This window comes from Dendrobates tinctorius, unplaced genomic scaffold (genome assembly GCF_039654945.1).
Source record: "Dendrobates tinctorius isolate UK_male_01 unplaced genomic scaffold, ASM3965494v1 ptg000501l, whole genome shotgun sequence".
Classification (NCBI taxonomy): domain Eukaryota; kingdom Metazoa; phylum Chordata; class Amphibia; order Anura; family Dendrobatidae; genus Dendrobates; species Dendrobates tinctorius.
The window spans coordinates 723,766-738,135 of NW_027362160.1; the positions used below are offsets into that span (position 1 = coordinate 723,766).

Consider the following 14,370-nt stretch of genomic DNA (forward strand, 5'->3'; position numbering starts at 1 on the left):
CCGTACAGTCTATATCTACAATAATATATACCTGACAGGAGCCCATACAGTCTGTATCTACAATAATATATACCTGACAGGATCCCGTACAGTCTATATCTACAATAATATATACCTGACAGGAGCCCGTACAGTCTGTATCTACAATAATATATACCTGACAGGATCCCGTACAGTCTATATCTACAATAATATATACCTGACAGGAGCCCATACAGTCTATATCTACAATAATATATACCTGACAGGAGCCCGTACAGTCTATATCTACAATAATATACACCTGACCGGAGCCCATACAGTCTATATCTACAATAATATATACCTGACAGGATCCCGTACAGTCTATATCTACAATAATATATACCTGACAGGAGCCCGTACAGTCTATATCTACAATAATATACACCTGACAGGAGCCATACAGTCTATATCTACAATAATATATACCTGACAGGAGCCCATACAGTCTATATCTACAATAATATATACCTGACAGGAGCCAGTACAGTCTATATCTACAATAATATATACCTGACAGGAGCCCATACAGTCTATATCTACAATAATATATACCTGACAGGAGCCAGTACAGTCTGTATCTTCAGTAGTGAGCCGGCTAGACTGTATGGGCTGCAGTCAGGACCTGGAAGGAGCCCATACAGTCTAGGATCAACCACTACTGAAGATGCTAGACTGCTCCAGCAGAATAGTGAGTGCAGCTCTGGAGTATAATACAGGAGGTAACTCAGGATCAGTAATGTAATCTATGTACACGGTGACTGCACCAGCAGAATAGTGAGTGCAGCTCTGGAGTATAATACAGGAGGTAACTCAGGATCAGTAATGTAATCTATGTACACGGTGACTGCACCAGCAGAATAGTGAGTGCAGCTCTGGAGTATAATACAGGAGGTAACTCAGGATCAGTAATGTAATGTATGTACACAGTGACTGCACCAGCAGAATAGTGAGTGCAGCTCTGGGGTATAATACAGGATGTAACTCAGGATCAGTAATGTAATGTATGTACACAGTGACTGCACCAGCAGAATAGTGAGTGCAGCTCTGCAGTATCTTGCAGGCTCAGCCCAGCGGTCTCTCCCTGTACCCATTAGACTGGCCGCGGACGGCTCAGATATTGGTGATCGCGGCTGTGTTTATCGTGTATTATGGCTGTGGGGCCATTTGCACGGTGTGATTCCGGGATGGGGGTTGCGTTTTTTCTGCCTGTTCTTCTTGAAGATGGATTTTGTGCATTTTGTGACAATGGCCGGGGTCCTCTGGGGGGCCGCAGATGGTGGCGGAGGGTTAGGACCTGCAGTTCTCCGCCCGGTGCATCCTCTCCCATCATTTGCTCTGATCCGGGTGATTAACTCTTTCACGTGCAGTGCGCTTTGTTTCACCTTTATCAGTAAATATGAAGGCGTTACAACAATCAGGAGCGGCGCGGAGGGCCGGAAGGGCGGGGGCAGCGGTGCGGAGGGCCGGAGCGGGGGTGTAGAGGGCCAGAGACCGGGGCGGCGTCTGGTCACTATTACTCATCCAACGCAAGAGTCGCAGGTGCGGGGGTCTCACGCTTCATTCGTTGGTCAAAAGTGGGAAAATACAAATGTGCAGGGGAGGGGCAGAAAGTGACATCACGCTGCATGATGGCCCCGCCTCCTGTGAGGCCACGCCCAGTGCAAGTCTCAGAGTCCGTGGGGCGGCTCAGAAGTGGGGTCCTCGCCTCGAGAGGGTCCAGCCGTGGCAGCGGTCAGGCCGACGTCACTACGGGTTTCCCTGAAATCTTCAGATCATCAAATGGGAGAAGAGCGAGGAGCTGAGAGAGAAGGAGAGGAGACGATGAGCGGGTGAGGTGGTCCGCACACAGCTGAGGGTCTGGTGCAGTGCTTCCGAGAGGACAATGCTGCCCCTGTCCTGAGCATTCGTTACTATGTATCAGACTGGAGTTCTGGATGATGGATTCACTGTAACAAGCCCTCAGCTGTGCGGAGTGCGATGACGGCCCGGGGGGGGGGGGGGGCCAGCCCGGCCTCGCGCGCAGGGGGGGGGCCCTCTTACCTGGTTGTTGCCCTCGGCCATGTCTTGGGGGGTGTCTCCCTCCAGGTTACGCTGTAAGACGTCGGCGCCTGCCTGGCACAGCAGCCGGGCCAGTCCTGCGTCTTCGCTGCCCACCGCCAGGTGCAGTGGCGTACACCCGTTATACATCAAGGCGTCCACCTTGGGTGCATGTCGCAGCAGATGCTGCAGCAGCGGCCGGTCCACCATCTGCACAGCGAGGTGTAAGGGCGTCTTCCCGCTGTTCCCCTCCTGGAGGACAAGGGCAGAATGTGAGCAGCAGCACAGAGTATTTACAGCACAGGCGCCATCACACGTACCTGGCTGTTGATGTCGGCTCCGCTCTCTATGAGAAGCGAGATCAGTGCGTGGTTCCTCTTCATCGTGGCGATGTGCAGACATGACAGCCCTGCGGACAGGAGGAGCAGCAAGAGGATCACTACAGAGACTCCCAGCACAGCCCGAAGGGACCCCAGACCCCGCTGCTTTAAGGGGGCTCTCGGTCAGGCACTTCGCCGATGGACCCTTCACCTTTCCAGTTCTGTAGCTGCAGCAGGTTCTGTCGCCTCCTCGGGCCGTGGAGAAGCAGCACGGCGCAGTCCAGGTGCTCCTTCTCACAGGCCAGGTGCAGCGCTGTGTCGCCCCGCCGGTCCTGCAGCTCCAGGTTCACCTCTTTATCCACCAAAGCCTCTACCACCCTCACCTGCCCCAGGTAGACGGCAAGATGGAGGGCCGACTGTAGGGAAGAGAGGAAATCTTGAGCCACTCACTGCCTGCAGTATCGTCCCCCAGGCGCGAGACCCAACCCGCCCAGACCCCCTCTCCCAGGCGCGAAACCCAACCCGCCCAGACCCCCTCACTCGTGCGCGAGACCCAACCCGCCCAGACCCCCTCACTCGTGCGCGAGACCCAACACGCCCAGACCTCCCTCACCCGGGCGCGAGACCCAACACGCCCAGACCCCCCCCACACCCGGGAGCGAGACCCAACACGCCCAGACCCCCCCCTCCCCACCCGGGAGCGAGACTCAACACGCCCAGACCCCCCCCCCTCACCCGGGAGCGAGACCCAACACGCCCAGACCCCCCCTCCCCACCCGGGAGCGAGACTCAACACGCCCAGACCCCCCCCCCCTCACCCGGGAGCGAGACCCAACACGCCCAGACCCCCCCCTCCCCACCCGGGAGCGAGACTCAACACGCCCAGACCCCCCCCTCCCCACCCGGGAGCGAGACCCAACACGCCCAGACCCCCCCCCCCCTCACCCGGGAGCGAGACCCAACACGCCCAGACCCCCCCCCCTCACCCGGGAGCGAGACCCAACACGCCCAGACCCCCCCCCCTCACCCGGGAGCGAGACCCAACACGCCCAGACCCCCCCCCCCTCACCCGGGAGCGAGACCCAACACGCCCAGACCCCCCCCCCCTCACCCGGGAGCGAGACCCAACACGCCCAGACCCCACCCCCTCACCCGGGAGCGAGACCCAACACGCCCAGACCCCCCCCCCCCCCCCCTCACCCGGGAGCGAGACCCAGCACGCCCAGACCTCCCTCACCCGGGCGCGAGACCCAACACGCCCAGACCTCCCTCACCCGGGCGCGAGACCCAACACGCCCAGACCTCCCTCACCCGGGCGCGAGACCCAACACGCCCAGACCTCCCTCACCCGGGCGCGAGACCCAACACGCCCAGACCCCCCCCCCCTCACCCGGGAGCGAGACCCAACACGCCCAGACCCCCCCCCCTCACCCGGGAGCGAGACCCAACACGCCCAGACCCCCCCCCCCCCTCACCCGGGAGCGAGACCCAGCACGCCCAGACCTCCCTCACCCGGGCGCGAGACCCAACACGCCCAGACCTCCCTCACCCGGGCGCGAGACCCAACACGCCCAGACCTCCCTCACCCGGGCGCGAGACCCAACACGCCCAGACCCCCCCCACACCCGGGAGCGAGACCCAACACGCCCAGACCCCCCCCTCCCCACCCGGGAGCGAGACTCAACACGCCCAGACCCCCCCCCTCACCCGGGAGCGAGACCCAACACGCCCAGACCCCCCCCTCCCCACCCGGGAGCGAGACTCAACACGCCCAGACCCCCCCCCCCCTCACCCGGGAGCGAGACCCAACACGCCCAGACCCCCCCCTCCCCACCCGGGAGCGAGACTCAACACGCCCAGACCCCCCCCTCCCCACCCGGGAGCGAGACCCAACACGCCCAGACCCCCCCCCCCTCACCCGGGAGCGAGACCCAACACGCCCAGACCCCCCCCCCTCACCCGGGAGCGAGACCCAACACGCCCAGACCCCCCCCCCCCTCACCCGGGAGCGAGACCCAACACGCCCAGACCCCCCCCCCTCACCCGGGAGCGAGACCCAACACGCCCAGACCCCCCCCCCCCCTCACCCGGGAGCGAGACCCAACACGCCCAGACCTCCCTCACCCGGGCGCGAGACCCAACACGCCCAGACCATCCTCACCCGGGCGCGAGACCCAACACGCCCAGACCATCCTCACCCGGGAGCGAGACCCAACACGCCCAGACCATCCTCACCCGGGCGCGAGACCCAACACGCCCAGACCATCCTCACCCGGGAGCGAGACCCAACACGCCCAGACCATCCTCACCCGGGAGCGAGACCCAACACGCCCAGACCATCCTCACCCGGGAGCGAGACCCAACACGCCCAGACCATCCTCACCCGGGAGCGAGACCCAACACGCCCAGACCTCCCTCACCCGGGCGCGAGACCCAACACGCCCAGACCATCCTCACCCGGGCGCGAGACCCAACACGCCCAGACCATCCTCACCCGGGAGCGAGACCCAACACGCCCAGACCCCCCCCCCCCTCACCCGGGAGCGAGACCCAACACGCCCAGACCTCCCTCACCCGGGCGCGAGACCCAACACGCCCAGACCATCCTCACCCGGGCGCGAGACCCAACACGCCCAGACCCCCCCCCTCACCCGAGCGTGAGACCCAACACGCCCAGACCCCCCCTCACCCGAGACCCAACACGCCCAGACCCCCCCCTCACCCGAGACCCAACACGCCCAGACCCCCCCTCACCCGAGCGCGAGACCCAACACGCCCAGACCCCCCCCTCACCCGAGACCCAACACGCCCAGACCCCCCCCTCACCCGAGCGCGAGACCCAACACGCCCAGACCCCCCCCTCACCCGAGACCCAACACGCCCAGACCCCCCCCTCACCCGAGCGCGAGACCCAACACGCCCAGACCCCCCCCTCACCCGAGCGCGAGACCCAACACGCCCAGACCCCCTCACCCGGGAGCGAGACCCAATACTCGCAGACCCCCTTACCCGGGAGTGAGACCCCATCAACCAGCCGCAAGTCCCACGTCCCCTGACGCCCTCCCTTGCTGTGAGGCCCCTTTATGCCCTCACCTGGGACAGGTCGTTCTGGATATCCAGCACTTCTTTGGGTGCCAGGGAGATGAAGTAGAGGGACATCTCAGGGACGGTGTGGATGATGGACAGATGCAGGAGGCTGCAGCAGAGACAAGGTTATACACATGAGATCCTCATCCAGGAGGGGGCGCCCTCTACAATACTGCTCCACAGTCCCGGACCCCCGGTCATGTCATATAGGGCTTTTCCCTCTTTTTATTGGATTGTGCACAATGTAGATTCAGACTGAGAAGCAAAACGGCAACAGAACAACAGATGCGGAACAAGGAGTAAGGCGACGTGAGACACGCCAGAGCGCAACCCTTCCTCATTCTCTTCTGTGCCCCCTCTGGATTCTCCCGTGGCCCCTCTAAGGCTCCTCCTGTGCATTGTGACCCCCCCCCCAGGCGCTTTATGTGCCTCGTCTTTCTTTTCGCAGCTGCACCAGTCATCACCAGGAGGCTCCGTCAGTCCTGGACTCGTTCCCAGAGGCGCGGAGCTCATGTCGCTGCTTTGTCTTCTCTCTGCGTCCAAGACCATCTGTGCTGGCTGCGGTCGGTGACTGTGGAGGCAGTGTCCTCTGCTGCAGCCTCCATCCTTGTCCTCAGTTCCATTACTTAGAGGTTGTGATACACAGATGATGATCCCACTAAGTGAAGAGCAGGTGGGACGGCGGTCGCTGCGCAGGGTAATGGGGGACGTGTAGAATAAATCACCTCTGTGTCACAGCAGAGACCCCCCCACCACCATCAAACCTCCCCCATGCTTCACAGTGGACACCACATATGGAGGAAACATCAGCTCATCTCTTCTGCGTCTCACAAAGACCACAAAGCCCAGCACTGATCTCAGGTCCTTGTGCTGCGTGCTACTTACTGGTCTTGTTATTGCTCCTCAGCAGCGGCCCCTCACAGTCTCCTCTGGACAGATGATGCTGAGACCTGTCTGCTGCTTGATGTCTGTGTGTCATTTATCAGGGCCCTTATCTGAGCTGCTGTCAGTTGTTTCCAAGGCTGGTGACTCTGATGAACTTATCCTCTGCAGCAGAGGTCACTCAGTTATTCTTTTCTGAGTCGCTCCTGGTGAAAGCTGGTTTCATCACAGCAGTTGCTGGTTTGCATGACCACACTTTCAAGGTTCTAGCAGTTTTCCAGTGACTGACAGTCATGTCTCACAGTAATGATGGACTGCAGCTTCTCTTAGTTGATCGCTTCTTGTCATATTCTGGACTAGATCTGTTGTAGAATCGTCTCAGTCCTGTATGGAGCTGCACACCAACACGGCCACAGCAAAAAACCCGATGGGTGCAGACACTTTCTGGTGGCCGCAGATTCAGCACCTGATCTCTGTACGAGGTGACCGGATGATTGGAGGAATTTCCAGTGACGACCGGATGACACTGTGGAGAGAATCACGAGGGGTATAAGGCCACCATCAGAGTAAAGGGGGGCACAGGAGGACCCTGAGGGGGCACACAATGGTCGTGTCACTCGGCTATTTACTCCTCGTTCCACATCTGTTCCTGCGGTTTTGCGTCTTCAGTCTGAATCTACAATGTGCACATCCCAATAAGAAGGACGCCATTACGTGCACCGGGAGTCCGGACTTTCCACTGAATTCTACACTGAACACTAAAGAAGGAGCGCCCCCCGAGATCGCCATTTCCTCTGCTCCTCAGTGGCCCCCACCAGTGATGGCGGCGGGTCCTTTCATGGCTGCTGCTCACGGCCTGAATACGCTAGATGTAAAGGCATTGAGAGGACGGCTGTCATCGCTCTCCACTAGAGGGCAGCATCGCCACACAACACACAGGAGGGGTTAAGGTTAGAGGCGGCAGCAGGCTACTGACAACGAGGGAGGTGTGTACAGAGACCGGGGTAAGGAGGGAGAGGGAAAAGCAACGGCAAGTGCAGAATCCTCCGAGCCCCCAAACATCAGCCCCTCTTGTATAATCCCAGTACTGATATAACCTCCAGACATTACACCATACAGTTGTGCTCTAAAGTTTACACACCCCAGCAGAATTTTTGCTTTCTTGGAATCTTTTCAGAGAATATGAATAACACTAAGGGTACATGCACACGCTGCGGATTGGGGTGCGGATTTGGCCGCGTGGATTTTGTAAAATCCGCAGGTAAATACGCAGGTCAAAAGACTGCGGTTTTACCTGCGGTTTTTCATCTCTACAATGGAGGAGATGGCAAACAGCAGCGGAATCTGCAGAAAGAATTGACATGTCAATTCTTTCTGCGGTTTGAAAACCGCGCGGAAAAATCTGCACCGTCTACACAGCGGTTTTTAATATCCATAGGATATTATACTACTGTAGGCCAAATCCGCTGCGGATCCGCAGCAGAATCCGCAGCGTGTGCACACACCCTAAACCTTTTTCTCCACTCATGGTCAGTGGTCGGGTGAAGCCATTTATTGTCAGACTACTGTGTTTTCTCTTTTTAAATCATAATGACAATCCAAAACATCCAAATGACCCCGATCAGTTCACACACCCCATTTCTTAATACCGTGTATTGCCCCCTCTAACATCAATGACACATTGAAGTCTTTTGTGGTAGTTGCGGATGAGGTTCTTTATTTTCTCAGATGGTAAAGCTGCCCACTCTTCTAGGCAAAAAGCCTCCAGTTCCTGTAAATTCCTGGGCTGTCTAGCATGGACTGTGCGCTTGAGATCTCCCCAGAGTGGCACAATGATATTGAGGTCAGGAGTCTGAGATGGCCACTCCAGAACCTTCACTTTGTTCTGCTGTAGCCAATGGCAGGTCGACTTGGCCTTGTGTTTTGGATCGTTGTCATGTTGGAATGTCCAAGTACGTCCCTTGCGCATCTTCCGGGCTGATGATTGCAAATGTGCCTCAATCATCTTTTCTTCATCTTTGACCAGGGTTCCTGTGCCTTTGTAGCTCACACATCCCCAAAATATCAGCGATCCACCTCCATGCTTTACAGTAGGACTGGTGTTCTTTTCCTCATAGACCTTGTTGACCTTTCTCCAAATGTAACGTTTATGGTTGTGGCCAAAAAGTTCAATTTTGGTCTCATCACTCCAAATTACCATGTTCCAGAAGTTTTGAGGCTTGTCTCTGTGCTGTTTTGTGTATTGTAGGCAAGATACTTTGTGGCATTTGTGCAGTAATGGCTTTGTTCTGGTGACTCAACCATGCAGCCCATTTTTCTTCAAGTGCCTCCTTATTCTGCATCTGGAAACAGCCACACCACTAGTTTTCAGAGAGTCCAGTATTTCAGCTGAGCCAACAACCTACTGTCCCCTTCCCCACCATCCTGTAGAATGTAAGCTCGAAAGGGCAGGGTCCTCTTCCCTCTGTATCAGTCTGTGATTGTTAGTTTACTGTAAGTGATATCTGTAATTTGTATGTAACCCCCTTCTCATGTGCAGCACCATGGAACCAATGGTGCTATAGAAATAAATAATAATAATGTTATTTGTGGGTTTTCTTTGCATCCCGAACAATTTTCCTGACAGCTGTGGATGACGTTTTTGTTGGTCTACCTGACCGTGGTTTTGTTTTTACAGAGCCCCTGATTTTCCATTTGTTAATAACAGTTTGAACGCTGCTGACTGACATTATCAATTCCTCGGATATCTTTTTGTATCTCTTTCCAGTTTTATACAGTTCATCTACCTTTTCCCATTGATCCGTTGACAATTCTTTTGCTTTCCCCTTGACTCACAATCCAGAAACGTCAGTGGCTGGATGAAAGATGCAAGAGTCTGTCTGGATCCCAGAAACTCACTCAACTTTTATACACACACACTGATTACAAGCAAACAGGTCACAGGTGAGGATGTTTCCTTCAGTAGCCATTCAAACCCATTTGTGTCAACTTGTGTGCATGTTATGAGGCCCAAATCACCAGGGTGTGTGAACTTTTGATCAGGGTCATTTGGATGTTTTGGGTTGTCATTATGATTTAGAAAGAGAAAACACAGTAGTCTGACAATAAATGGCTTCACCCAACCACTGACCATGAGTGGAGGAAAAGGTTTGGTGTTATCATTCATATTCTCTGAAAAAAGGCCAAGAAAGCAAAAATTCTGCCGGGGTGTGTAAACTTTTGAGCACAACTGTATGTGACTGATATCCGCCCCTCTTATAATGCTCCAGTACTGATCTAACCCCCAGACATGACATCGTATGACAGCCAATCAGATATCGGCTCTTCAGAAGCGGCAGCTGTGATTGGCCAAAGATCTGGTTTCAGACAGTAAGTGCCCCCTTGCAGGGCATTTCCTGCACTGGCCTGGTGGCTGCATTACTGTGTGGGAATGTGGAAGGGCCACACCTCGCTCCACTAGCACATGGCTCAGCCCCCAGTCACCAGGGATTTCCACAGCTTGAAATAGCTGTCACTACATCCTCATGTCATGGCGCACGAGAGGTTAACGGCATAGGAATGTTCTCCCACTGGTCCAGGGTCAGGAAACCCCAAAACCACAAGGAGGAGGAGGAGCACGACGACGAAGGAGGAGGAGGATGAGCACGAAGAAGAAGAAGAGCACGAAGAAGAAGAAGAGCACGAAGAAGAAGAAGAGCACGAAGAAGAAGAAGAACACGAAGAAGAAGAAGAAGAAGAACACGAAGAAGAAGAAGAAGAAGAACACGAAGAAGAAGAAGAAGAAGAACACGAAGAAGAAGAAGAAGAAGAAGAACACGAAGAAGAAGAAGAAGAAGAACACGAAGAAGAAGAAGAAGAAGAAGAACACGAAGAAGAAGAAGAAGAAGAAGAACACGAAGAAGAAGAAGAAGAAGAACACGAAGAAGAAGAAGAAGAAGAACACGAAGAAGAAGAAGAACACGAAGAAGAAGAAGAAGAAGAACACGAAGAAGAAGAAGAACACGAAGAAGAAGAAGAAGAAGAGCACGAAGAAGAAGAGGAAGAAGAAGAAGAGCACGAAGAAGAAGAGCAGCACGAAGAAGAGGAAGAAGAGCAGCACGAAGAAGAGGAAGAAGAGCAGCACGAAGAAGAGGAAGAAGAGCAGCACGAAGAAGAGGAAGAAGAGCAGCACGAAGAAGAGGAAGAAGAGCAGCACGAAGAGCACGATGAAGAAGAGCAGCACGAAGAGCACGATGAAGAAGAAGAGCACGATGAAGAAGAAGAGCACGATGAAGAAGAAGAGCACGATGAAGAAGAAGAGCACGATGAAGAAGAAGAGCACGATGAAGAAGAAGAGCACAAAGAAGAAGAAGAGCACAAAGAAGAAGAAAAAGAGCACAAAGAAGAAGAAAAAGAGCACAAAGAAGAAGAAGAGGAGCACGATGAAGACGAGGAGCACGATGAAGACGAGGAGCACGATGAAGACGAGGAGCACGATGAAGACGAGGAGCACGATGAAGACGAGGAGCACGATGAAGACGAGGAGCACGATGAAGACGAGGAGCACGATGAAGAAGAGGAGCACGATGAAGAAGAGGAGCACGATGAAGAAGAGGAGCACGATGAAGAAGAGGAGCACGATGAAGAAGAGGAGCACGATGAAGAAGAGGAAGAAGAGGAGCACGATGAAGAGGAAGAAGAGGAGCAGCACGATGAAGAGGAAGAGGAGCACGATGAAGAGGAAGAGGAGCACGATGAAGAGGAAGAGGAGCACGATGAAGAGGAGCACGATGAAGAGGACGATGAAGAGGAGCACGATGAAGAGGACGATGAAGAGGAGGAGGAAGAAGAGGAGGAGGAAGAAGAGGAGGAGGAGTACGATGAAGAAGAGCAGCCATACCGGACCCAAGAGCTTACACTCATCAGTGACTGGACACGTTTGGGTCTTCATGTGCCCCGGCTGTCCCGAGACATCCCCCCATCACACGTCTGACCGAGGCAGCCCCATATGTCCTGACATGGCGCTGCACGGGTTAAAAGAGTGGGAGACGACGGACGGCCTGGTGCAGGGTCCCCAATATGCGATGACTAACAAAGCCAGAGTGGAAAGGGTTAACTGTATGACCCATAACATGGACAACCCACTAACGCCACAGGTGGGAGCCCTCCCAGCACCAGACCCCTGTGATGACACCCTACACAGGACAGCGCCCCCACCATCTATGGCTGCGGAAGGTACTGCAGTGGGTGGGCTGGAGGCTTCCTGGTAGTATCCGCTCTGTGTGCCCTCTGTGATGGACCCTCAACAGATAGCACAGCCCCTCCCCCGATACAGGTGCAGCATTACTCACGTGTCGCCCTCTTCAGACAGGTACATCAGGCTGTCCAGGAGCTCGCTGTCCTGTCTGCTGCTGTCCACCACTCCACTAGGGGGCAGGCAAGTCTGCGGCAGGGACTCGGTGAGTGAGGCAGAGCCATAGGTGGAGTCCACCCGCTCCAAGTCCTGGACCTCGGAGGCTTTGTCCTCGGCAGCACCGTGGCGCAGAGGCCGAGAAAAGGAAGCAGAGGCCACTGATCCGTCATCAGGAGCAGAGTGAAGTCTGAGGCCGGCCTCCTCCTGCAGCGACTGCACAGAGTCCGCGAGGCCCGAGTCATAGCGGCCGTCTTCTGGGTGGAGGCCCAGCTTCTTGGAGCCCCAGTCCTCAGACATGGCGGAGCGATCCCGGCACCAGCTGCAAAACAGAACTGCAGCCTCAGTACCGCAACACACGCCACAGGGACCCCCCCGCAGGGGGCTACGGGCATCACAGGGACCCCCCCGCAGGGGGCTACGGGCATCACAGGGACCCCCCCGCAGGGGGCTACGGGCATCACAGGGACCCCCCCGCAGGGGGCTACGGGCATCACAGGGACCCCCCCGCAGGGGGCTACGGGCATCACAGGGACCCCCCCGCAGGGGGCTACGGGCATCACAGGGACCCCCCCCGCAGGGGGCTACGGGCATCACACGGACCCCCCCCCCCGCAGGGGTCCCGGGCGGGCACAGAGACCCCGGGGGGGGCCGGTATAGGGGCACACAGACCCCGGGGGGGGCCGGTATAGGGGCACACAGACCCCGGGGGGGGGCCGGTATAGGGGCACACAGACCCCGGGGGGGGGCCGGTATAGGGGCACACAGACCCCGGGGGGGGGCCGGTATAGGGGCACACAGACCCCGGGGGGGGCCGGTATAGGGGCACACAGACCCCGGGGGGGGGGCCGGTATAGGGGCACACAGACCCCGGGGGGGGGGGGGGGCCGGTATAGGGGCACACAGACCCCGGGGGGGGGGGGGGGCCGGTATAGGGGCACACAGACCCCGGGGGGGGGGGGGGGCCGGTATAGGGGCACACAGACCCCGGGGGGGGGGGGGGGCCGGTATAGGGGCACACAGACCCCGGGGGGGGGGGGGGGCCGGTATAGGGGCACACAGACCCCGGGGGGGGGGGGGGGCCGGTATAGGGGCACACAGACCCCGGGGGGGGGGGGGGGCCGGTATAGGGGCACACAGACCCCGGGGGGGGGGGGGGGCCGGTATAGGGGCACACAGACCCCGGGGGGGGGGGGGGGCCGGTATAGGGGCACACAGACCCCGGGGGGGGGGGGGGGCCGGTATAGGGGCACACAGACCCCGGGGGGGGGGGGCCGGTATAGGGGCACACAGACCCGGGGGGGGGGGGGCCGGTATAGGGGCACACAGACCCCGGGGGGGGCCGGTATAGGGGCACACAGACCCCGGGGGGGGCCGGTATAGGGGCACACAGACCCCGGGGGGGGCCGGTATAGGGGCACACAGACCCCGGGGGGGGCCGGTATAGGGGCACACAGACCCCGGGGGGGGCCGGTATAGGGGCACACAGACCCCGGGGGGGGGCGGTATAGGGGCACACAGACCCCGGGGGGGGGGCGGTATAGGGGCACACAGACCCCGGGGGGGGCCGGTATAGGGGCACACAGACCCCGGGTGGGGCCGGTATAGGGGCACAGAGACCCCGGGGGGGCGGTATAGGGGCACAGAGACCCCGGGGAGGCGGTATAGGGGCACAGAGACCCCGGGGAGGCGGTATAGGGGCACAGAGACCCCGGGGGGGCGGTATAGGGGCACAGAGACCCCGGGGAGGCGGTATAGGGGCACACAGACCGGGGGGGTGGGGGCGGGCTGGCTGTTCCTGGGGAGGGACAGGCCCCGGCACCGCTCTCACCTATGCCTCAAGCCGCCTCATCTTCCGCTCTCTGCCCCGATATCACGGAATCAGGAAAATCCCGAAGTCAGAACTGCGCCCAATAGCAGTGTGTCAGCCGAGCAGGAGCCAATCACAGGACAGGGAGTGCTGACGTCATCAAGCTCCACCCCCTGCTGTGCTAGGTGGGAGGAAATGAACGCAGAGGGATATGTCCTATATCGGTCGCTAGAGGGGGCTGTGGTGGGAGCTGCGCGCTGAGGTGGCCGCTCTCTGCCGGACGCTCGGCCTCTCCTGTCGTGTCAGCGGCGGCGGCAGTGACTGTGAGGGGGGCGGTGTCCTCTCTGAGGGTCCTGACTGTGAGGGGGCGGTGTCCTCTCTGAGGTTCCTGACTGTGAGGGGGCGGTGTCCTCTCTGAGGGTCCTGACTGTGAGGGGGCGGTGTCCTCTCTGAGGGTCCTGACTGTGAGGGGGCGGTGTCCTCTCTGAGGTTCCTGACTGTGAGGGGGCGGTGTCCTCTCTGAGGGTCCTGACTGTGAGGGGGGCGGTGTCCTCTCTGAGGGTCCTGACTGTGAGGGGGCGGTGTCCTCTCTGAGGGTCCTGACTGTGAGGGGGCGGTGTCCTCTCTGAGGTTCCTGACTGTGAGGGGGCGGTGTCCTCTCTGAGGGTCCTGACTGTGAGGGGGCGGTGTCCTCTCTGAGGGTCCTGACTGTGAGGGGGCGGTGTCCTCTCTGAAGGTCCTGACTGTGAGGGGGGCGGTGTCCTCTCTGAGGGTCCTGACTGTGAGGGGGCGGTGTCCTCTCTGAAGGTCCTGACTGTGAG

General features: G+C 58.2%; 2 protein-coding genes across 2 annotated transcripts; one reads left to right on the forward strand and one right to left on the reverse strand.

Annotated features, from left to right (window-relative positions):
* Window positions 1-1,391: 1,391 nt before the first annotated feature.
* NFKBIE (NFKB inhibitor epsilon) lies at window positions 1,392-13,848 on the reverse strand. Its single transcript, XM_073564914.1, has 7 exons — window positions 13,571-13,848; window positions 11,681-12,061; window positions 5,475-5,577; window positions 2,593-2,797; window positions 2,382-2,470; window positions 2,065-2,313; window positions 1,392-1,822 (listed from the first exon to the last, which is right to left on the reverse strand). Exons 2-7 carry the CDS (start codon window positions 12,037-12,039, stop codon window positions 1,757-1,759), a joined length of 1,071 nt encoding a protein of 356 aa, XP_073421015.1. The 5' UTR covers window positions 12,040-12,061; window positions 13,571-13,848; the 3' UTR covers window positions 1,392-1,756.
* Window positions 6,955-11,461, forward strand: LOC141078087 (uncharacterized). The gene is made up of 2 exons (XM_073564917.1): window positions 6,955-7,221; window positions 9,907-11,461. The coding sequence occupies exons 1-2, from the start codon at window positions 6,955-6,957 to the stop codon at window positions 11,320-11,322; spliced, it is 1,683 nt and encodes a 560-aa protein (XP_073421018.1). The 3' UTR covers window positions 11,323-11,461.
* Window positions 13,849-14,370: the final 522 nt, after the last annotated feature.

What these genes read in the sequence shown, in the direction of transcription:
- LOC141078087 (XM_073564917.1), top strand. Translation starts at nt 6,955, where the DNA reads ATGGTCGTGTCACTCGGCTATTTACTCCTCGTTCCACATCTGTTCCTG. An exon ending in ACGGCCTGAATACGCTAGAT is followed by an intron (nt 7,222 to 9,906) that starts GTAAAGGCATTG and finishes TTAACGGCATAG; the next exon opens with GAATGTTCTCCCACTGGTCC.
- NFKBIE (XM_073564914.1), bottom strand. Translation starts at nt 12,039, where the DNA reads ATGTCTGAGGACTGGGGCTCCAAGAAGCTGGGCCTCCACCCAGAAGAC. An exon ending in CTGTCTGAAGAGGGCGACAC is followed by an intron (nt 5,578 to 11,680) that starts GTGAGTAATGCT and finishes TCTCTGCTGCAG; the next exon opens with CCTCCTGCATCTGTCCATCA. An exon ending in GCAGCTACAGAACTGGAAAG is followed by an intron (nt 2,471 to 2,592) that starts GTGAAGGGTCCA and finishes TCCTGTCCGCAG; the next exon opens with GGCTGTCATGTCTGCACATC.